The sequence below is a fragment of the Manis javanica genome, chromosome 1 (genome assembly GCF_040802235.1).
Source record: "Manis javanica isolate MJ-LG chromosome 1, MJ_LKY, whole genome shotgun sequence".
Lineage (NCBI taxonomy): Eukaryota > Metazoa > Chordata > Mammalia > Pholidota > Manidae > Manis > Manis javanica.
The window spans coordinates 139,864,331-139,884,858 of record NC_133156.1 but is presented as its reverse complement, the minus strand read 5'-3'; the positions used below and the strand labels follow the sequence as shown (position 1 = coordinate 139,884,858).

The 20,528-nt window shown below is 43.9% G+C and overlaps 1 protein-coding gene across 8 annotated transcripts in view; it reads left to right on the top strand.

Annotated features, from left to right (window-relative positions):
* TRIO (trio Rho guanine nucleotide exchange factor) overlaps positions 1-20,528 on the top strand; it is a 340,446-nt gene that overhangs the window by 239,658 nt on the left and 80,260 nt on the right. For all 8 annotated transcript variants that reach the window (XM_073237759.1, XM_073237756.1, XM_073237760.1 and 5 more), the window contains exons 28-33: positions 295-387; positions 2,786-2,897; positions 4,547-4,737; positions 6,845-6,946; positions 10,146-10,288; positions 10,870-10,969. In XM_073237759.1, coding sequence (XP_073093860.1) covers positions 295-387; positions 2,786-2,897; positions 4,547-4,737; positions 6,845-6,946; positions 10,146-10,288; positions 10,870-10,969 — 741 coding nt within the window. The remainder of the gene's footprint in view (positions 1-294; positions 388-2,785; positions 2,898-4,546; positions 4,738-6,844; positions 6,947-10,145; positions 10,289-10,869; positions 10,970-20,528) is intronic.

The window sequence follows — 20,528 nt, the reverse complement described above, 5'->3', positions numbered from 1 at the left end:
GCAAGGGGCTCGGCCTCACCTGTTTGGTCTCTGTGCATGAAAGCCAGTAATCCATACTTAACACTACCATCTTCTGTGTTTAAAATGATAGCTGGATTTATTATATTTATGTTGAGCATATTTAAAAAATCAATAGTGATCTACTTTATATTTACAGAAAAATAGTGATATGTGTATATTCATTTGGGGCAAACAAATGTAAATTTTTAGTTAATGCTACCTAATTTACCCAGTGATGCTCATGTTTAATGTGTGTATGTTCATGATATATAAATTTCTTGTTCTTAATTTCAGGAGATACAGCAGCGGCACGGATTAGCCAATTCCATTTCTTCCTACCTTATTAAACCAGTTCAGCGAATAACAAAGTATCAACTCCTTTTGAAAGTATGTATGAAGCTTGGTAGTTAAAGCAGAATGTTACAGATTGTGCCTTATTTTGACGTTTCTTCCTCTCTATTCATGTAAAGTACCCCAAATTTTTTAACACCTAGAAAATTAATTTCATTTTTTGAGTCATTGCCATATATTACCCTGACCCATCTCTGAGTGCAGCAAGTAAATAAGAGTATATTCATTGATTATGGAACTAAACTTCACTGACTGTCCGTACGTAGCCTCTAACATAAACTGTGAAAGGGAGGAGGGATTGTCAGCCCTGGGCGGTTTAGTGCCTGTGCTCCAGTAAGGCTTCTGACCGTGGGTCAGGCACTGTGCCGCATGTTTTGACTATATTCGGTTAACACCACAACACTGCTAGTGTGCAGGTGTGGAAACCAGCCTCTGAAGGTGGGGAGGTGGCTGGAATCATCACTGCATCCCTGTTCTCTGGCCTTGGCTCTAAACCCAGAGGAGGCTGGCGCCCAGGTTTTCTGCCACATCTGTGAAGCACTCGCCCTCCAGCAGTTCCTGCCGGCACTTTCTGGTCATGTGTCATGTGCACGTTTGTGGACTGTAAATACATGCAAACCCCAAGTATTTGAGTCAGACTGACCTCTACTTTTTCTTGGTTATGAATGATTATAATTAAAATCATACTGTAACTATGTGTGCTGACAGATGTTAACTAGACTTTGGTGATCGTTTTGCAATATGTATAAAAATCATGTTGTACACCTGAAACTAATGTTAATTTTACTTGAATGAAAAAGAAAATCACACTTGTAAAAATCTAACAACTAGTCTTGACAATAGAATGGTAAAGGAAACTTAGAATTGGTGATAGTTGTCACAGAACACGTTATATATCATCTACACACATTTCCTGACTACAAGAACAATAAGTTACAACTTCTATCTGATGTTTACCCTACTGTTTCCTTGGCTGAGGGATGTTACTAAGCATTAGATTGAATGTCTCAACCATCCACTCATCCCGATAACAGTATTTTATGAACCCGACAGAGTCCGCAGCGCTGCCCTGACACAGCAATAGCAGGTGGAGATGTAATTTTTCTAGGTAAAAAAGGAATTCAGTAGATGGAGTTAGGAATGCCTGAAACTCTTCTTTACTCTTTACCATTAAAAAATATCTAGAAACATAAGAGGTGGCTACATTCTTTCATGGCAGTGATACCATCCTGGGACTTTACTATTGGAAAGGCTCTCTGGCACTTCTATGTCAGGGTCCCAGTAAGCGATTTTATGATTTTATGCAGAAATATGTGGTTGCTACAAACATGAAACAGAAGCTAGGAGGTTAAGTTGTTCATATTCACATTTGCCCTTTGCTTTGAAATTCTGAAATGTCAGTTTACCTCCTGGAGTCACCAAGCTGTAAAGGTTTTGTTTTTATTAGCATGTGGTTCTACTAAAGATTTCTCCTCAGTGACCTCTCACCTCATCAGTCACTATTGAACTGGTACTTTAATTTATAACCTTTATGCCCAGAGGTACTTCAGGTGACCAGTAATAAACTATGTCGAGCTCCCAGCAAAGTTTTCTGCCAGGGAAATTAGTCTCTGTACATTGCATTTTTAAAGCACTTTTTGCCAGGCTACTCAGAATAGTAGATAAACTCCACTGAGTCCTGAGCAAAGGTGCTCACCAAGTAGCTGACTTGCTCTAGACCATCCAGGGTGAGACCAGAGCTAACTATAGTGTTATTTCCCCCTTTCATTGAATACTGGTCTCAAAAAGCTGTTGCTGCTGTTCTGATTGATAATAATAATCATCCATACACTGGTAAGGAAATATCTTGGAACCTACCAGAATGTGAATTTGTTGTCCCTGCCATTATTCTTTTGATGACCCATGTTCCTGTAGGTAGATCTAAGGTATAGTCACATCCAGGGAGGTGTGCTTCAATCATTAGCATTCTCTGAACATCCTACACCAGAGGTACTCATGCTGTGGGGAAGTTCCAGGCTGGGTGGGGCATGGCACAATGGCCTGAGATGCTAACCATGCTGGCTTCCTGTGGGGAGCAGAGCAGCAGTAGGTGGCCTCTGCTATGACCTATAGCCAGCTATGCTTTGCTAATGAATGAAATATGTCTGTCGTTTCTGAGGCTTGGTAGTTAACATGTACACTGATTGCATATTAAACTGTCACTCCATCTGGTTTACTGTGATATGAAGAAACACTCTGATTTGAGCAGGACAAACCCTTCCATCCCCCAGATAAAGAGGCAGCAATTCATTTTCTATGCGAATATATGCCCAGCTGACCGCAGTCTGTGTTTATCTTGAAAATCGTGGATTTTCATAGACTTCAGTTCTACAAATATCTTGTTGGCCAAGTGTTTCGCAGCCTTCGGCTAGTTCTTGGTCTTGGTCTTCCGCAGGAGCTCCTCACATGCTGTGAGGAGGGGAAGGGGGAGATTAAGGACGGCCTAGAGGTGATGCTCAGCGTGCCGAAGCGAGCCAACGACGCCATGCACCTCAGCATGCTGGAAGGTAACCGACTGCATGTCTCCTACCTGGAGTTTGTTCGCTCCCTACTCACACTGGTTGTAAGTGGACCTCCTGTGCCCTCAGAATTTCAGCATCATGCCTCTAGGTTTGATTAGGTGGTAAGAATTTAGATGTGAATGCCTTCTATTTGAAAAATTGGTTCCACTGCTTCCTTAAGGATCATGAAATGCTTCAACCCATCCTGTCTCTTATCTGGAGAGTGGCTTCTCCACACGCTGAACCCCAATAGCACCTTGTGTCATGTGTCTTAGGCAACCTGGTGTCTGTGTTGGATGGATGGGTGGAAGGAAGGGTAGCTCGATCCTGCATGAAGATAAAATCCTTAAAAGAGCTTGTTGCTTCCCCATCTCTGTATCTGTTGTATCTCTTGCTAGAGCCTTGAACACAGCAGGTACCCACAGACTGAGTATGAGTATAACACTGTTAAGAAGAGAATCAGATACATACACTTAAAAATTAGTGTCGCAAGTATAATTTCCATGAATGTTTCTGTGTTACAGAGCTTAACTCTTACTGCCAGGTCACACAGAATTACTTACAACAGTAATCCTGCCCCAGATGCTGTTGCTAGCCTGTATCACAGGCTTTGCCTTAACTACTACTACTGAGGTATAGTAGTTAAGGCAAAGGTGCTTTTGTAACAGAAACCCCAAATCGGGCCAAGCAAGAGAGCATTTTTCCTTCTCTGATGTAAAATCCAGAGCTGGTGCAGTGGCCCTTTGGGACGTCTTTAAGGCCTCAGGCTCTGTTCCTTCCAATTTCTGTGCATTCCTTGGATGTTGGCTGGGTTCAGGATGTGTCAAGGCCATGTTGGCATTCCATCTAGCAAGAAGAAAGTGGGGAAGGAGGGGGAGGGAGGGAACAACTAGAAAGGCAGAAACTGAAGCCTAACCGTGACGCCCCCACGCGGCAGGAAGCAGGTGTACAGCTTCTAAGGAGCGGGCAGATGGAGCGCATATTGCAGCAGCTGCATCAGCTGTGGAGAAGATGGGGCAAAAGGAAGGTGGGAAATAAGATAGCAGCCGCTACCCCAGGCATCTTGCCACTTGTCCAGGCCTGGCAGCTTTAAGGCCACACAGTGGGCCACTTCCCCACAGAGGAGCAGCAGGGAAGGCCAGCAGTGGCCAGAGCGGGAGGGATTCGCATGAAGCATTTTGCATCCATGGAAGAGCCATTTCCTGAGGACATATCTGTCTCCCAGGAGGAAGACCAGGCCAGGACCGTGAAGGCAGAAAAGCTGGGCTGTGACTGCATATCTGGGAGGGGTGTTCTGGACTGAGGAAGCAGGTGTCAGGACTCAGGCTGGGAGGCCTTGGGGAGGCGGGGGAGGCCTGATGCTGGAATGCTGCTGGCCAGGAGTCGGGCGTTCAAGGAGGTCTCAGGTGGTGGGAATGCCACCCTGAGGAGCAAGAACTGAGGAATGAAGCCAGAGGGGACCACTGTTTTAGGAAGAATTATTTTATTCAACAGGTCAGTGCTAGGGAGACTGGAGATGGGAGTCTGGATGGGAAACCCACGTGAGAGTTCCCTAGTGGGCATTTCACAAGTGCTTAAGTAGTCATAATGCTGATTTGTTCATCATTATTTATTTCCTTTTGAATTGATTGTGCCTCCTCCTTTTCATGTTGCAGGATTTGATGAAAATATTGAGTCTCAGGGAGAGCTCATCCTGCAGGAATCCTTCCAAGTGTGGGACCCAAAAACCTTAATTCGAAAGGGTCGAGAGCGGCATCTCTTCCTTTTTGAAATGTCCTTAGTATTTAGTAAAGAAGTGAAAGATTCCAGTGGGAGAAGCAAGTACCTTTATAAAAGCAAATTGTTTGTAAGTATAGGCGTTCAGAATTGTTCAGTTTAAAGGTAATATGATTGCAGCTTTTTTGTAGGTAGAGAAAAATCACTGTTGGTTGCCCCCAGCTTAACGTCCCAAACTACCCTAAAATATGAAAGACTGAAATGGTCGTGTCTTCATCTTCCTCACTGAAGGTCCCCGTCAGCCTGGAATCCACTAGAGGGCACTCAGGAGCTGGAGTGTCATGACACTGGAAACTTGCTTTTTCTAAATTCCATAGAATCTAATTGCAGGATAAGAAAACACTTTCTGAGTTTAAAGAATTTGTTTCCTATGTGCCTTAGCTAGCTTTATACACACATTAATCATGTCAGACTATGAGTAAGTATCATATCATAATAATTAATTTTTCATTCACCAACATTGGAATATATCAGGCAGCCTTAGGCTCACTGTGGGTCCTTAATGATGAAGTTTAATTATTTTCATTAAAAATAATTTATGGATTTAAATAAGCAAATTAACATTGACCTAGAACTACCATTTAGTCTTCAGATCCTACACAGATTCTACCCATTGTCCCAACGATGTCCTTTCTAGCAAATGGATCTAGGTTTTTGGGTGTGTCTCATTTGTCATACTTATTTCAATCTCTTTCAGGATAAAATAGTTCCTCAGCCTCTCTTAACCTTAAATCAATTTACGGATATATAAATTTATGGTTCTTTATAGTAGTAAAATATGATTGTTAGAGAAAATTAATGTAAGCAAAAAATAAAGTTTCAAGATCCATACTCCACCTATCTGGAGACAGCCACCCTGCTTACTTAATAGATACAGTGATGCATTTGAATTACTGAACATGTCAGTGTATTTCCTGGCAAGGAAAGCATACAGGGCACCTTTTTTTCAAGCCCAAGCAGCCTCTTTATAAATCCATGTCGACTCAGAAGTCTTGGGCAAATGTGCTCCTCCAGCTCCACTGTGCCTCCATCTGCCCTTGGTAGGAGGGTCTCAGAAAGCTGCCAACAAAATTGCTGAGGTTCTGGCAGGGAGAGAATTGGGCAAATCTAAGGAAAAATTACCATCAGAGAATAGAAAATGTAGTAGGATTCAGTTTCTTCCTTGCACAGGATTGCTTATACATATTGGTAGGTATTTGGAATTTGGACAATTGATACATTATACATTTTTATAGTATCCATATGTTAATCAAATTCCCAAAGTTATAAAATACAGCCACGAATAGAAATCATCTTAATGATCATCTGGAAATCGCCCATTCAAACTCATGATTTTCATGCCATTTTCTTTGGCTTATGTCCTGTTTGAGATTGTCTCTTGGATCACAGCCTGCCTTACATCATTTTAGATCATACTCTGACTCAAAAAATGCAGCATTGCTGGCTAGTAATTTCCCTAGCTGGCCTTAATCTATCCTTAGAGACCAGGTTGGTCTGTCTGAGAAGCAATGCATCTTCACTTAATTTATCTTTTAAAAGTTAAGGTTCCCACAGAGGCCACAATTATGAATTGCTTCCTTTGCTAGAGTGAGGAGAGTACATCAGGGGTGGACTTAGTTGTGGGGGAGGGAATGAGAGTGTTGACCTTCATCTGCACTCTGCCATGTTCTGTGTGTTGCGGCTGCATATGTTAAAGAGGGAACTTCTATCTCTTAGCCATTAAAATTGGTGAAATACTAAAAGTTAATGCTGTTGATAAATTAGAAAATAATTGAGCTGTTAAAATGTCATTTGGCTTCTGTGAAGCTACTTCATTAATGCTAAAAATTACATGGAGCCTCTTTCGCAGCTGAGACAGACTCATTTTGTTGTTTATAAGTTTCAAAATAGTCAACCCTGATATTCCAGATAACAGCGTTTTCAGTTAGTTTGGTCTCTTTCCTCTGCTTACTGACCTGCATCAGGATCTGCAGGAGGTGCTCAGAGGAAGTGAAAGAGATGGTACCAACCATGTGCGCATGTGACTAAAATGAGATCTCAGGACTGTCAATGTAAACAAACTATATTGTTAAAACCTAGCATTACCGCAAGTCACTGAGAACGGTTTTCTTGGTCTGTATTTTATATCCTGCCAGAATTTTACTGTTGCCTAACTATGTAATTGTCTTTTATTCCAGACCTCAGAGTTGGGTGTCACAGAACATGTTGAAGGAGATGCTTGCAAATTTGCACTGTGGGTAGGGAGGACGCCAACTTCCGATAATAAAATTGTCCTTAAGGTATGTTCATTTAAAGCTTGGAAATGTGCTGTGTGACAAGTTTATCATGGCTGTGTAGGCTTTTTTTTTTTTCTGTTTTAAAACAATACTGGTTTTCAGATCATTTTTGTTGTTCCCTTTGTGTTCTGTTGGAATTGGTGTTTACTACAAAAAGAATAATGGAATAAACTCAGTTTGATATTCTAGTGATGAAATAGCTTGAGCTAAACTTCTGCTTGTCACTAGAAGATCAAATAGAGAAGGCCTTTTTAAACTTCTTCCATCCTTCCAGTCTTAAAAAAGAATTAGTTGATACCATAAGAGATGCGGTTGAGGTCTGGAATAGACTGACAGTTCCCACTGAGTGCAGGATCTGTTTTCCCAAGGAAAATAGGCACCTGATGAGTCTGAGGGCCTTTCACGGTTTTAAGGCCAGGACCACCAGTACCATGCCAAGGCTGAACATGGGGTCCTAGGCTCTTCGGCTTTCTAGTTTGGGGGCAGAGAAATAAGAGGGCTAATTATCAGCTGCCAGGTTTGATAATGTTATGATTTAAAGTGTTCAAAAACACCACGGGTGCTTTGGGTATATATCTTTGGGGGAGGAAAATATCTTTGAATATTTGATTTGAACTCTGTTTTGATTATACTAGCCTCCCCTAGGAATGACAGAGGGCTCTCAGGATGTCTTGCCTACCTCCCTCCTTCTGTGTTTGAGAAAATACAGATGGAACTCTATTTTTGAGCTGTCTGGAAAGACCATAAAGCAGCTTCAGGGTGTTTTGGGGAAGATGTAGCTAAAGATTTGTAGAATATTGGGAGAGGAGCCAAAAACGTAATGGGATTCTGCTCTGTGAACTTGCATGCCAGCAATTTTTTGTCTCTTGCATTCCTTTTCTTTTCCCTATGGTATTTTCAGCAACTCTGAGTTATTCATCCATATGTCAGCCCTTTAGAGCTTGTACTTTACTGACCACTGACTGTGGAAGCCATCATGTTTCTTAGGCCTTTGTTCACACGGGAATGATGGATTGTTTTTCAGTGAACATATCATTACCAACCAGTGTGTTCCTGTTAGTACTGGCATTAACGCTCTATACAATATAAATTGCACTGATAGATAAATATTAAATAACTGAACTTTTCTAAGGTATATAATTTTAAAGCATACTCAAGACCTTAAAATTGCCAACTTTTATAAAGTATTTACTCAGATTATCTGCAGTGACAGATGCCCAAGGGTGCGTCTAAAAAATAGCACCAGGCATTTTAGCCATATACGGACTGATTTTTATGTAAGGCATAATAAAATACCCATGATGCCACTGCAAAATAAAACTTCCTGCAGACTTTTGCAAGTGAGAGTTTTCTAGGGCATTGGGGGGATTTTTTTCTGACGACCAAGGAAATGATGTCCTCATTTAATTTCAGAGATTGCTTTGGCGTGATGGTCACGGTCACGGTGGAGATGGAGGAAGTGGTGGATATCATGGTACTGGTGGTCCTGGCAGAGATATGCCGGCCCAGTAATTATAAAGCAAACCTCTTGATTGTTGTTGTTGTTGTTGTTGTTGTTTTTACTTTAAGGGCTGAAAAAGAGAACTTTATTTCTAAATCTTTCCTTAAACAGATTGTGACTACCAAAAATATGAAACAAGTTATTCCCTTCTCTTAGCTAAGTGGGACCTTTTCTAAGTACTTTAGCTGGCTTCTCTTCCTCCTACTGTTCCTGAAAAATTGTCTCCTATTTCTCTCATTTCATTTCTTTAAGGTTAGAAGAATTACTCTTCATAAATGTAATGATTAGTTCACTCCATTTAAATCACAAGACTTTTCTTTATTTGTGAACTATAGCAACAGTTTTCCTTAGTTGTCTCCTTTCTCTTCCCCAACCTTAACATTCGTATCAGGTATTTAAATTCTAATCCACCTGTAATTTTCATAGTTTTCCATCCTGAGATAGTTTAATCTCATGTCCCAACTCTCCCAAATCACCCCCTTCTTCCCCAGAGAGATTTGGATTACCGCCTCCTGGTGGATGGGGGCCAGAGACTCTTCTCACCCTTATTTAGCACCCCCCCCACCACCCTTAAATCACAAAGGCACATCCTCCAGTCTAAACATTTTATGTAGAAAAAGATTCTGAGTTGTAATTTCCTCTCCCAACACAGGCTTTAGCTTTCTACTTTAAAAACAAGGTACAGTGGGAGGCAATGTTGGGTCCCCTCCCTTCATGAGCTCATCTGCAATCCCACTGACAACTTTTATGAATTTGCAGGGAATTATACTTATATCATAGGAGGTTGATGTTTTCCATTAGGAAATTAAAAACTATTAGTAAGGCCCAGAATATGTTTAAAAAAGAAAAAAACTCCTGTAAGGCAGTAAAAGAAATCTGGAAAAAGTGATGCACTATGTGTTCATTCAACAAATGCTTACTGAGTATCTACCATGTGCCATTTTCAGGGACCATTTTTGCAAAATTGCAGTGGGATTGAGGAAAATGCACCCCATGTAATTGGCAGGAGATCAGCTGGTCTACACTGGTGAAGTAAGGGGTGGGTGAGGGCAGAGCTCTCGAGGACCAGCTCAGGTGTCGCTCCCTGGATTCTGGTTGCTCCCGCTGCAAGCAGGGTGGCCTAGGGTACATTCTGATGTGTGCATGCTGCAGTTCCTCATTTATAACTCGGGGATCGGGGAGGCCCGGCTCCACAGAGTGCTGGAGAATGAGAGGGGCACAGCAGGGAGGGGCAGCACAGCTGCTGTTCCTGCAGTCAAGGGGATGAGGCAGCAAGATGGGTGGGCGAGGCAGCAAGACGGGTGGGTGTTAGTTCCGGTCAGTCCCTGCTGTCACCTCACCTGCCACCGGCCACTTCTCTTGGAGGCGAATAGTCTCAAAGGTTCTTTGGTTTGGGGGTGGCTTCGTGCTTGTATTTACCCAGAGCTGCTTTAAAGGTCTTAGGACTGGGGAATGATTGGTTATTAGAATATAATATCCAGAGATCTGGAAAAATATATAGGCTATAAAATAAAAATAGTTTTGATGAAAAAATATTCAAAATTATTTGGAGGCAAGTTAAACATAGAATGAATGTGGTTGCTTTGCTGCTGAAAAGTTATTTTTAAAATGGGAAAATCAAGGAGTGCATCAGATCTGAGTGTCACTCAGGTTCTAGAAAGGCCCCTTCTGTCTCCTGATGGATTCTAACACCTTGTTAAGGCTTCCAGCATAGAAAACAAGCAGGACTGGATAAAGCACATCCGTGAGGTGATTCAGGAACGGACCATCCATCTCAAAGGAGCCCTGAAGGAGCCCATTCACATTCCCAAAACCACTCCTGCAACAAGACAGAAGGGAAGGAGGTGAGTGCTTGGTGGGGGGAGGGTGGCAAGTCTGCTCATTTAATAGGGAGGAAACGGGAAATGTTAACTTACTGCTTTGCAAAGTCATTTTTCTCAGATATTTTGAGGAATGTGGTCTTTTAAAATACACTCATATATAACATCATTCTTAGTAATGAAATCACTCTGTCCAAACAAGAACCTCCTTTGGCATAATGCAAACGAAGGGCTCTATGCAGGTCCCTAATCATTTTCCCTTTGCCACCCCCAGGTGTGAGTCTGTGCACATGTATCTCATGCTGTGACCTTGGACAGTTACAGCACACCTAGATGTTTTGTTTCTCAGTCATGCAGCAGAACTAATGATACCCGCTGTATCTATTATTGTGAGAACTAAACATGGTACCATGTGCTAGATTCTTAGCCTGTGCCCAGTAGAGGGTGACCTGCTATCTTTAATGTGGGGGTGGCAGCAGCAATCATGGAGACTGATTAGCACCTCTTCTAGCAAATCTGTTTCTCCAGTGACTGGTAGATGATTTCCTCAGTCTTGAAAAGCAAATCCAGCCATGTCAGAAATTAAAAGTTCCTTTGTTTTCCAGGGATGGAGAGGATCTGGATAGCCAAGGCGATGGCAGCAGCCAGCCTGATACAATTTCTATTGCCTCCCGGACATCTCAGAACACACTGGACAGCGATAAGGTAACCAGCACTCTCTTTGGGGAGGAGAATGTAGCTAGTCTCTGGTCTGATAGGAAGCAGCCTGTTTCTATCTACAAATGACAGTTTGCCATCAACATTGTCCAACAGTCATTGTGCGCTAACAGTGGTGGCAGGACATGGAAGCACGTGGTGTCAGATTCAGAAAACAGCAGTGCCATTATTTAATTTTCTATCAGAATGTTCTAGGGCAGTGTGTTTCAGCTTTTTTACTTTATATTAAGCAAAGAAACTTACTATTTTAAATTAGATCTCGCCCAGAGCCCTGATGCATAGCAGCAGAGATGCTCTGATGGCTCAGGATGAGCAGCATCCTCTACTGGCCCTGCAGCTGCTCCTCAGAGTACAGGGGCCACAGAGCACGGAGGGCTCACTGCAACACACACCCTTGCCCACGCTGGCCACTAGGAATGTAAGTCCGCTCTAGGTCACAGGGTCTATGTAGGTGTGCCTTCTACAGGAGTGGCCTGGAGTATCCCGTGATTCTGTCTTGATAGAATCCAAAAAAACCTATAAAATAAATTGACAGGAGATTTGAGAATCTGGGCTTGCATGATGCACAAATGCCCAAAGTCTTCTGTAAAAGCCAGAGGGGGGCATTCCATCTTCACAAAGCCTTCTGTCCCTACTGAGATGAGCACCTGTTATTTTCTGTTTCTAAAATGCTCTACCAAGTTCTCCAAAAAAGTTACCTGACAGTAAGTAGGCGGCAGCTCTAACATGCCGTCAGTTCGGGATTCTGAGGGTCCTCACTGTCTGAGGCTGTGCTTCCCTGCCCAAGGCCCGGCCGCCCAGGAGTCTGCTCTCACAGCACCTCTGCAGCCCACTCAGGCAGGGGAGAAGGGTCAATGCCTCCCTGCCCTGGGAATGTCTGCTGCCACAGGGAGCCTGGTGTCTGGGGGCGGGAGTGGATTTCAGATGCCGAGTCTTACAGTTCTGACATTGGTCTTTTCAGCACTTGTTTGGTGTTTAATGCAGTTTACAGACTAAGTCGGTTTGAAAAAAAAAAAGTGCTTTCCTATCCTGATTTCATTTTCAAAATCCTTCTAGTTTGAGAAATTTGTTTTTTTCTCATTCTACTTTTTGCATTCACTAAATATTAAATCCTAGAATGCTTAGAGTAATAAGAATAAAGAATAAAAGCAAGGCCTCATTTTATTTTGTTCAGAGCCCAGCATATTAGCATTCATCATATTTCTTGCCAGTAGTAATAATGAGGAATAAGAGAAATGAGTTTTTCAGGCATTTGGTGCCTAATAGCATCTCCCTGTGGCCCCACCCCATGGCCATTTAGTTAAGGAAATTAAATTTTACTTGGAAACACTTTATTAGATTAATTTTGATTATTTTCTTTAAAAAAAAATACTAGAGTGATCGAGTTACTACTCAAGACTTCCACCTGAAGGCAGAGCGGAAACTAATACAAGCCTGCCCTCCTTCAGGCTGGTTCAGACTCACCGTGTTCGAGCATCGCCACTCCAGCTGGGGATCCGTGAGGCCCCAAATTTACATTCTCACCAGATATATTCTCATGGATCTGATCTGGGTTTACCCTGGAAATGAGTTTAAAAGTTAATTTTTTTTAATGTTATTTGAATGAAATTACCAGAGATAAACATACAGAGTTGTGCCACTTAGAAAGTACGTTAAGACTTCTGTGAAGACTGGTCCAGGAAGAAAGGGGACTCTTTCTTCAGGTGGTTGATGCACAAATGGGTGGTGATGGAAGTCGGGAAACACCCCCCACCAGATCTAGGAAGGGGCTTCCAACCCCAGTTCCCCAGCCTGCCTTGTGCTGTGTAGAGAATTCGTGTGGCAGCGTCCATTGCCACCCTGGTCTCCTGACGTCTGGCTGTCTGGAATTCACAAGAGGTTTGCCACAGAAAATGAGGCTTTATCCTGGAGTTCAGAATTATGTGAGTTGTTTTACTTTGGATCTATTACAGCATAATAGGCCTGTATGAACTTGGATCTGTGCTCACCCGACTCCTACAGAAAAATAAGACCTTATCCCAAGGGCCATTGCTATTGAGACAGCAAATTCTATTTGTGCCCAATGAGAGGGGAAGAATAAATCATGAACAGAAAAGCATACATTTGCAGAAATTAATCATTTTACCCTGGGAGTGTACTGGGATAGTACGACTTTTAAAGAACTTCTGTTAAATATTTTATCTGTGGAGTAATTCACCAATTTCTGTTTACCTCATTTAAGGCGTTGCCGCCTCACTTCCTTCCATAGCTCAGAAACGCCTAGGGCCACTTCTGTGAGTGTAGCCCCCTCCCCTGCGTCACAGAGGCTCGCTCTGACACCTCTGGGTGAAGCTCTGGGGACAGGTTCCTGCTCAGCAGTGCCAGCCTGCTGGTCTTATGATTGCTGACCTTCTCGAAGTAGCAACTCCCCCTAACTCAGTTTTTTCAGTGGATGTGGCATGCATTTCCTTTAACACGCTCCTCCCTGGGATCAGATCAGAGGTCCCCAGCAGGCTCAGAAGTACAGAAAAGGGATGAAGCATCCTCTGAGACTGCAGAGCTGCAAGGGGTTATCTTCAGTTCTGTGGAATCTGCATTTGCAATGAGCATAAACAGCATGTGATACTTAATAAAGATAGGTCAGAATCTGGAGTTTGGAGAGGATGTAAGCATGAGGCCTTATAAAAAAGCAGGCACATGTTGGCTAGCTCACAGATGCCTGCATTGGTGTGTTCTCTGCTTTTGCAACATTTTCTCTTAGCCATCTCCCTCGTTGTATTTCTCCGATAGAACATTTTGGGGTCCCTAGATGATTCAGAAGACATCGGGCATTAGGAAAGTGCATCCTTTTCTGAGTCAGTTTGTGAAATGAACTGCTTCTCTGAAATCAGCTTAGCCAGAAAACCCCTTATCTCTGATGGCAGTCTTGAGCTTCTCTTCACCCTGCATATTTCAAATTTAAATAGCCTCTGATGACACAGGCAGATAGATCTGGCAAGGGAAATTACTTAACCATGGTCTGCCTGTTTGACTTAATTTATGATGTCTGTTATGAGTTAGTTATCATGGAGTTTGGTTCTATTTCAGAAACTGGGTGGGGGATGTTGACTTGGCCTCTTGGAGAATTCTTAAGAAGTATCTGCCTAGTGCTGTAGGAATTCTCCAGTGAGGCTTGGGAGCTTTGGAAGGGTCTGGTAAGGAGAGCTCCCGGAGATGCCCTCTTTCCAGGGAGCACTGTCAGCAGAGCTGAGAAACCACATGCCCACGAGCACATTTCCTTCTTTGAAACCATCAGTTTTAAGATATGCCATCTCTTTGCTCCAAAAGTAAGTTTAGCACCAATTCTTGCATATTCAGGGTAGTTATGCTGATAAAATGATCTTACGAAAATGTAACTGGGTTCCAGAGAAATCAGCAGTGTGCCAGGTTTTTATCTCCTCTGTCCTAGGCTTGTCTCCCTGTGGTAGGAAGGACACTGCCCCACTGGCCTTGGGGGCCCAGAGGAGATGGGACAGAGGACCCTTGCAGGGCCACCCAGCAGCAGGGAGCTAAAGCCAGAAACGGAATGTGGGTTTAATTACTTGCCCATGTCTAGACCCTATTGTTTCATACTAGATCTGAGTATGGAGCTAAATATTAGTATACTAAGCATTTTAAACCTTTTTGCCTTCTATCTGCCTTATTAGTCTATGGCTCATTTCATATAACAAAAATATATAAGGAAAATAGAAAATATGGTTATCTGTAGGCGACTACAGAACAAAGCATCCTGAGATGAAAGTGAAAGAAGTCACCGAGGCAGAACGAGGCACCGGTGGGAAAGCCGGCCCACGCCTCCAGGGGCCGGGCGCCAGTGCACTGCGGGCGCAGGCCGTGCTTGCTTGTAATGAGTGGGAGACTCATGGAGACTGATATTTGGCATGAACTGTCCTAAGCTTTCAACATGAATATATGATCCACATATTCAAGCAAAAGATGATTTCAGGTACTCTTTAAGTCCAGCACTATTTGGGGATATGAGATTCGACATAGTTTAAAAAGGCCACTGACTTCCTCTGAAGCAACTTTCTACACTATAGGAACTTTGTTGGATTCACATGAATTGTAGCACTGAGGCATATAAAATAGCCCATGGTGATACATTGAGAAATATGGCTGAAGAAAGGAAATTTGGCGCCCACCCTGGGCCAGAAATGCGCCACTTCCATTCAGCCCACATCCCATGGTCACACAGGGCAGCCCTGCCCAAGAAAGGTGAGCCTGCCTCAGCCCGAGCAGCCCTTGTAGAAGAGGAGGCACCCACCCTGCGGGCCTTGCCAGAGCTCAGAGGCTTCAGGACCTCAGTAGATCTGCCCCTACGTAGGTGTGAAGTTGAGTTGTTCAGTCCAGAAGCTTTTCTTGGGGATGGCCCGTCGTTTTAACCTCCTCAGACAGAGTGCTCCAGACGCCTGCTGAGCTCTGACGCTGCTCGGCCTGTCAGGGTAGTTGCAGAGTGTTGGACATCAAATAGCAGGAGGTTAAGAACAAGGAAGGGCTCACCAGCCAGACATCTGGGATGTGTGCTGAGCAGCCTTAGAAAGTTCCTTCACCTCTCTGTGCCTCAGTTTCCTCCTCTGTAAGTAAGGACAGTACTATAATCACTCACAGGGCTGTGAGCATTACAAATGTGTAATGTGTTTAGAGCAGTGCCGAGCATGAACTAAGCACTTAAATATTAGCTATTGCTGCATCTCCATTTTAATAATCACTGCTTCTCCCTCAGTTGAGCTGCTGACGGTCATTGCTAGCTGCTGGAGCTCACTGTCTGTATCGGTCTCTCTCCGTAGTATTTGGGCACTCTCCACTGCAGTGGGGTTGGAAGCTAATTGTGTTCATTAGGAGCAGTAGCTGTCCTAAGGATAAATTGCTCAGCATTAGGCCCTGAATTTAAACAGCAAAACGCTGACTACATATTGAACAGGCAGTCACTGAAAATGAGGCAGGCTCCTGCTCACAGCATCTGTCCAGCTGCTCATCTTTAATCCTGCCAGATTCGCTGCTTTACGGCTGCGTGATGAAGTGGCTTCCTGATTTCCACAGGTAGAGTCATTCATCACAGACGTTGGTAGGTCACCCACCGTGAGGCAGCCCCGGCCAGGGGCTTGACCGGAACGAGCAAGGAGACAGGCCCCGACTCCCGATTGCAGCCGGGCAATGGATTGCACCTGGTGTTTATTCCTCCATTTGCTGATCTTTGTTTTCCATTTTTCTAAATGACTGTGGTTTTTTGTAATTTTTAACAAGTTTTTTAAGGGCCCTCATAAAACCACAAAGTGATTGTACTCTTTGATAACTTCAGCTACTCAAATCAGAAAAACAAAATCCCCCACACTAATGGAGAAAGCCCCATTCTAAGAAAAGGCATATTTTTTTCAAAGTTTTGGTAGAAATGGAACGAAAGTGATTATAAAATCAGGAGCACATTGAAAAGTTCTTTTCACTATAAATTTTACACTGGTCACAGTTACTACTGAAGATGACGCCATAGTTTTGGTTCAGACTTGAGGTGGTGGTTTATCCTATTGGCCTGCCTTCTGGGGAGGGGCCAGTCAGCTGGCTCACTGGCTGGCATTCCTTCGCTTGGTATCCTCCGGCATTTCAGATTAAATTTTCTGCATAAAAGATTGTCTTGCTCACTCAGAAAATGCAGCAAACAGGTGTCTTTGGGTTAAATTGTCTTAAGAAGATTCTTGTTCTCCAGGGCCTGCAGGCTTCAGTGCTATAGTCGTGTCCAGCTGTCTGCTGTTTCCCAGCTTCCCTTTTTTTGCTTTATGCCAGCTAAGCTTGTCATTAACCACAATGCCTCTTGGCACATTCTGGTGTCTCTCATTCTAATATGTTCACAGGGGACATGCGATGTTGTTCAGGTCAGCTCTGGCAGAGCCCTGGAGCCTGACAGCTAATAACTGTCTCTCTCTGGTTTGCCTGATGTGTGCATTTAATGTTTGCCTTTTTTTGTTGTTGTCTTTTACATTTGGCTTCTTTATACCAATTTTGCATTCTGCCTCACATGTATCGGTCAGTCAGGGAAGCCTTCTGAAAATTATTCTTATGTCCAAACCAATGTGTGATCACGTTAGTACAGAGTCAAGGATTTACACCCTTGACTCCTACCCTGAGCATTTCTTTCCTGGATAAAATCTTGGGTCAGCTTCTGCTTCTGAAAGTTTCTCCTCACAGGTTTCTTTCTTTCTTTCTGATGGTAAAAAGCACATAAAACTTAACCATCCTAATCATTTTTCAGTCCTCACAGGTGTCTTTCCATACCCCTGACATGTGAGAGCCTGGCACAGTAGTCCTCTATGAAACTCAGCGGCAGATTTGGGTGGACATTTCTGTGACTGTGGCCCCAGGGCTGGGGCTGGGACATGCCCGGGGCCCTGTGCCCTGGTCATGAGGATGGCTGCTGATAAGCCCACACCTCCATGGAGCTGCCCAGGGAGGGAGGAGCTCGGAGGAGAGCCTGGGCTGTAACTCATCTCCCAGGGAGTTGTTCTGGCTGCCAGTGGTTGCCTGGCTTTTGTAACCGTCGCCAGTATGGAGCTGCACTCTCTAATCCCCTTCAACCAATGAATCATTCTTTGGTGTGCTCTGTGTGAAACTTCCATGAAACCGCAAGACCCTTTAGTGAGGTTTCTGAGTGACTGAGCTGCATGGGGCTGTAGGATGTGACTGTTCACAAACGCTGATACACTTTGTTCTTTAGATAAAAATGACTTTTATTAGACCACATCCCCCCTTTCCTTTTGAATTGCTCTCAGAAAATTGGCCAGACACCCACCTGCAACTGATCTTAGGTTCTTGAAGCAGAATCATTTGTAGCGAGGGCTGCATCCCCCACCGTGCCCATGGTAAAAGGCCCCGAGGAGCAAGGGGGTGAGAAGCCCCCAGCCGCAGGTCTGTTTTAGTTAGTGTGGTTAACTGGGCTCAGCAAAGCAACATTAAACGTGGCTTCTCCAGAAAACATAAAAAGTAAAATTCTGTGTAGCGATTGCTGAAGTCTACCATGCCTGCAGCCAGAGATGAGTATTTCACTCTTTTGGGTGAAACACAGCAACACGAATGTCCATTTTCAGTCATTCTGGAAAGAATTCAGGCAAAGGGACCCTGGTTTGGCCCTGCTAACTGTCCATGTGTCTGAGTCACTGGGTCCCTGGGCAGCCCTCTTACGGGGACACAGGGTGGTGGTGGAGGCAGCCTTTCACTGGTGGTGTCCGCAGTCCATGTTCCAACTGAGACCAGTTTGCTGTCATGCATTTTCATCACCACATTTATTTTTTTTGAGGTGAAAAGCAGAAAGACTTGGGGGAAGAAAACTTTCCTCTGATGAAGTTCACAAGAGTTAGTGTGAATCATGAAAGTTGAGATTTCATAAACTAAATGCATGTGGTAAGGAGCCCACGATACAAGCCCATAAAACATCCAGAAGTGAAAAAGATACCTTTTTTTACTTTCCCATTAATATGGATGGAAAGGGAAGGTGTATTTTAAAACTACATAAATGGAATGGCAACTCTTTTAACATGGTAATGCAGTTGGGCCACTGAGGTAGAAATGTCATTGAAAACAAGACATTGACACACATAAGACCTCAGCCATACCTAATGATGTACAATATATTACCTGAGCTTTTTCTAATTAGGAGCTTAATTTTCCTTAAAAGGCAGTAATGATTTGTACTGCTTCCTCAAAGTAGTTAAATTAGGTCTTTACACAAAAAAAGTGTTGTGTTTGTTTTTTTTTAGTAAGCCTGATTTTAAAGACAGGTTTTGTAAGAAGTTTAAAATATTCCACTGTGAGCACTGAGACAGAAATCCACAGGCTCTCTCTTCTCTGGGCTAGAAAACATCCATTTAATTCTCCCCTTGAAGATTTGTGCAAGAGGTTCTTAGGTAAAGCCAAGTGCTTGTTAGGGATAAAGACAAGAAGATGTACATATTTTTGCTAATTTTAACACTGTTTGAAAACAGTCTTCTGGTACTAGACTTCTTTATTAAGTTCTCTAAAGCTTTTGAAAAAGAGTTTTCACTCAGTATGCCATTCTTTGTCAGCATAGGCTTGAGGTTTATTCCTTTTTCTCTGTCAAGTCCACAGATGTGAACAATAGTTTTTGATGACTCTGTGAGGGGCTAAAAACTCAGTGCCAGAAAGAAAATCTAGCTGCATGCTCCCTCTCAGGCAGCCCCTTTCCCCCTTCCCACCCTTCCCCCACCCACGAAATGCATCCTGTGACTCCAGACAGTGAAAAATTAATTAAACTTTCCAGAATGAAACTGGCAGAGGCAAGAGAGCTAGGGCTAGAGTGTCTGGATGTTGTACTTCCCAGGGTTGGGGGTGGAGAAGTGCCAAAGCAGTGGGCTGGGCTTGTGGTGAGGGGCTCTGCAGGGCCATGCTGGGCGCACACATGCACAAACAGGCCCCACGGTGGAGCCCCGCGGGCCAGGCAGGGTCCTGGGGAAGAACCCGTCCTTCGGGGCCTCTACAGGCTGTACTCCATCTGGGGCTCGTTCTCTGGCCACGTTTTCCCCGGGACAGGGAACATTCCTCCTTTTTATGGCAGGGATTAACCACTTCCATAGCACGGGGTTTATGAGGAACATTCTTCTCCTGGCTGGGCCCCTACCTTTAACCTTTTAACTTTAGTATCATGATTTTTCACAGAGAATGTGTAAGATTGAGTATGGTTTTCCTGCAGAGGAGCTTGTAAAATTTAGGAGGAGGTTAAACATTTGTGCAACATTTCCTCTGTGGCCTAGCAAAGACAATTCATTTTGCCGATATTTGTGCATTATTATGGGAGAGTTTTGTTTTGTTTTGCTTTCTGTGGTTGTCTCGTGAACATGTGCTTCTTATTCTAGATATCTAAACCTTTTCTCCAAAGACAGGCTATTAGACAGGAGGGTGATGAACAGCACAGAGCAGGACAGAGGGCTCCTGGACAGTCTTCAGTGGGGCGGGCAGCCCAAGGACTTGCAGGCCAGAGCTGGAGCAGGGGGCAGTGATGCCCAGTTCTGAGTGGACTGGTGATGTGTGGCCTCACTGGAACAAGGTCGTTTCCCATCAGGGGGCCCGGCCAGTCCCCCCTCCCACTCGCGCTGCCAGCCAGCCACTCTGCTGTCCTGTGTCCTCTTCTTGATGCCCTTCAGGGGACAGAAGACAGGGCATTTGTATGTTGCACACTGAGTTAGCTCCTGAGGTCACAGGAGAAGCCCAGGGGTTTCATTTCTGTTTTTCAAGTGCAGCGCCTTCATTTTTAGAGCAAACCTAGTCTTCATGTCAGCAAATGTTTGACCACTGGCTGGATGCAGAGCATTGTACAAAGTAGGTTTATGCGAAGCTGTTCAACAGCTTCCTTGTGCAAACCCTGTGCCTGCCACTGTCAGCCCTGGGGGCTCTGTGGGGACCAAAACAAGCCCAGTCTCTCCCCTCGCAGACAGAGTACAGAAAGTTCACAGATGGATGGCACAGACCTGCTTTCTGGTGCTGAGGGCAGGCACACACGTACAACCCAAGACATGGCTCGTTTCAG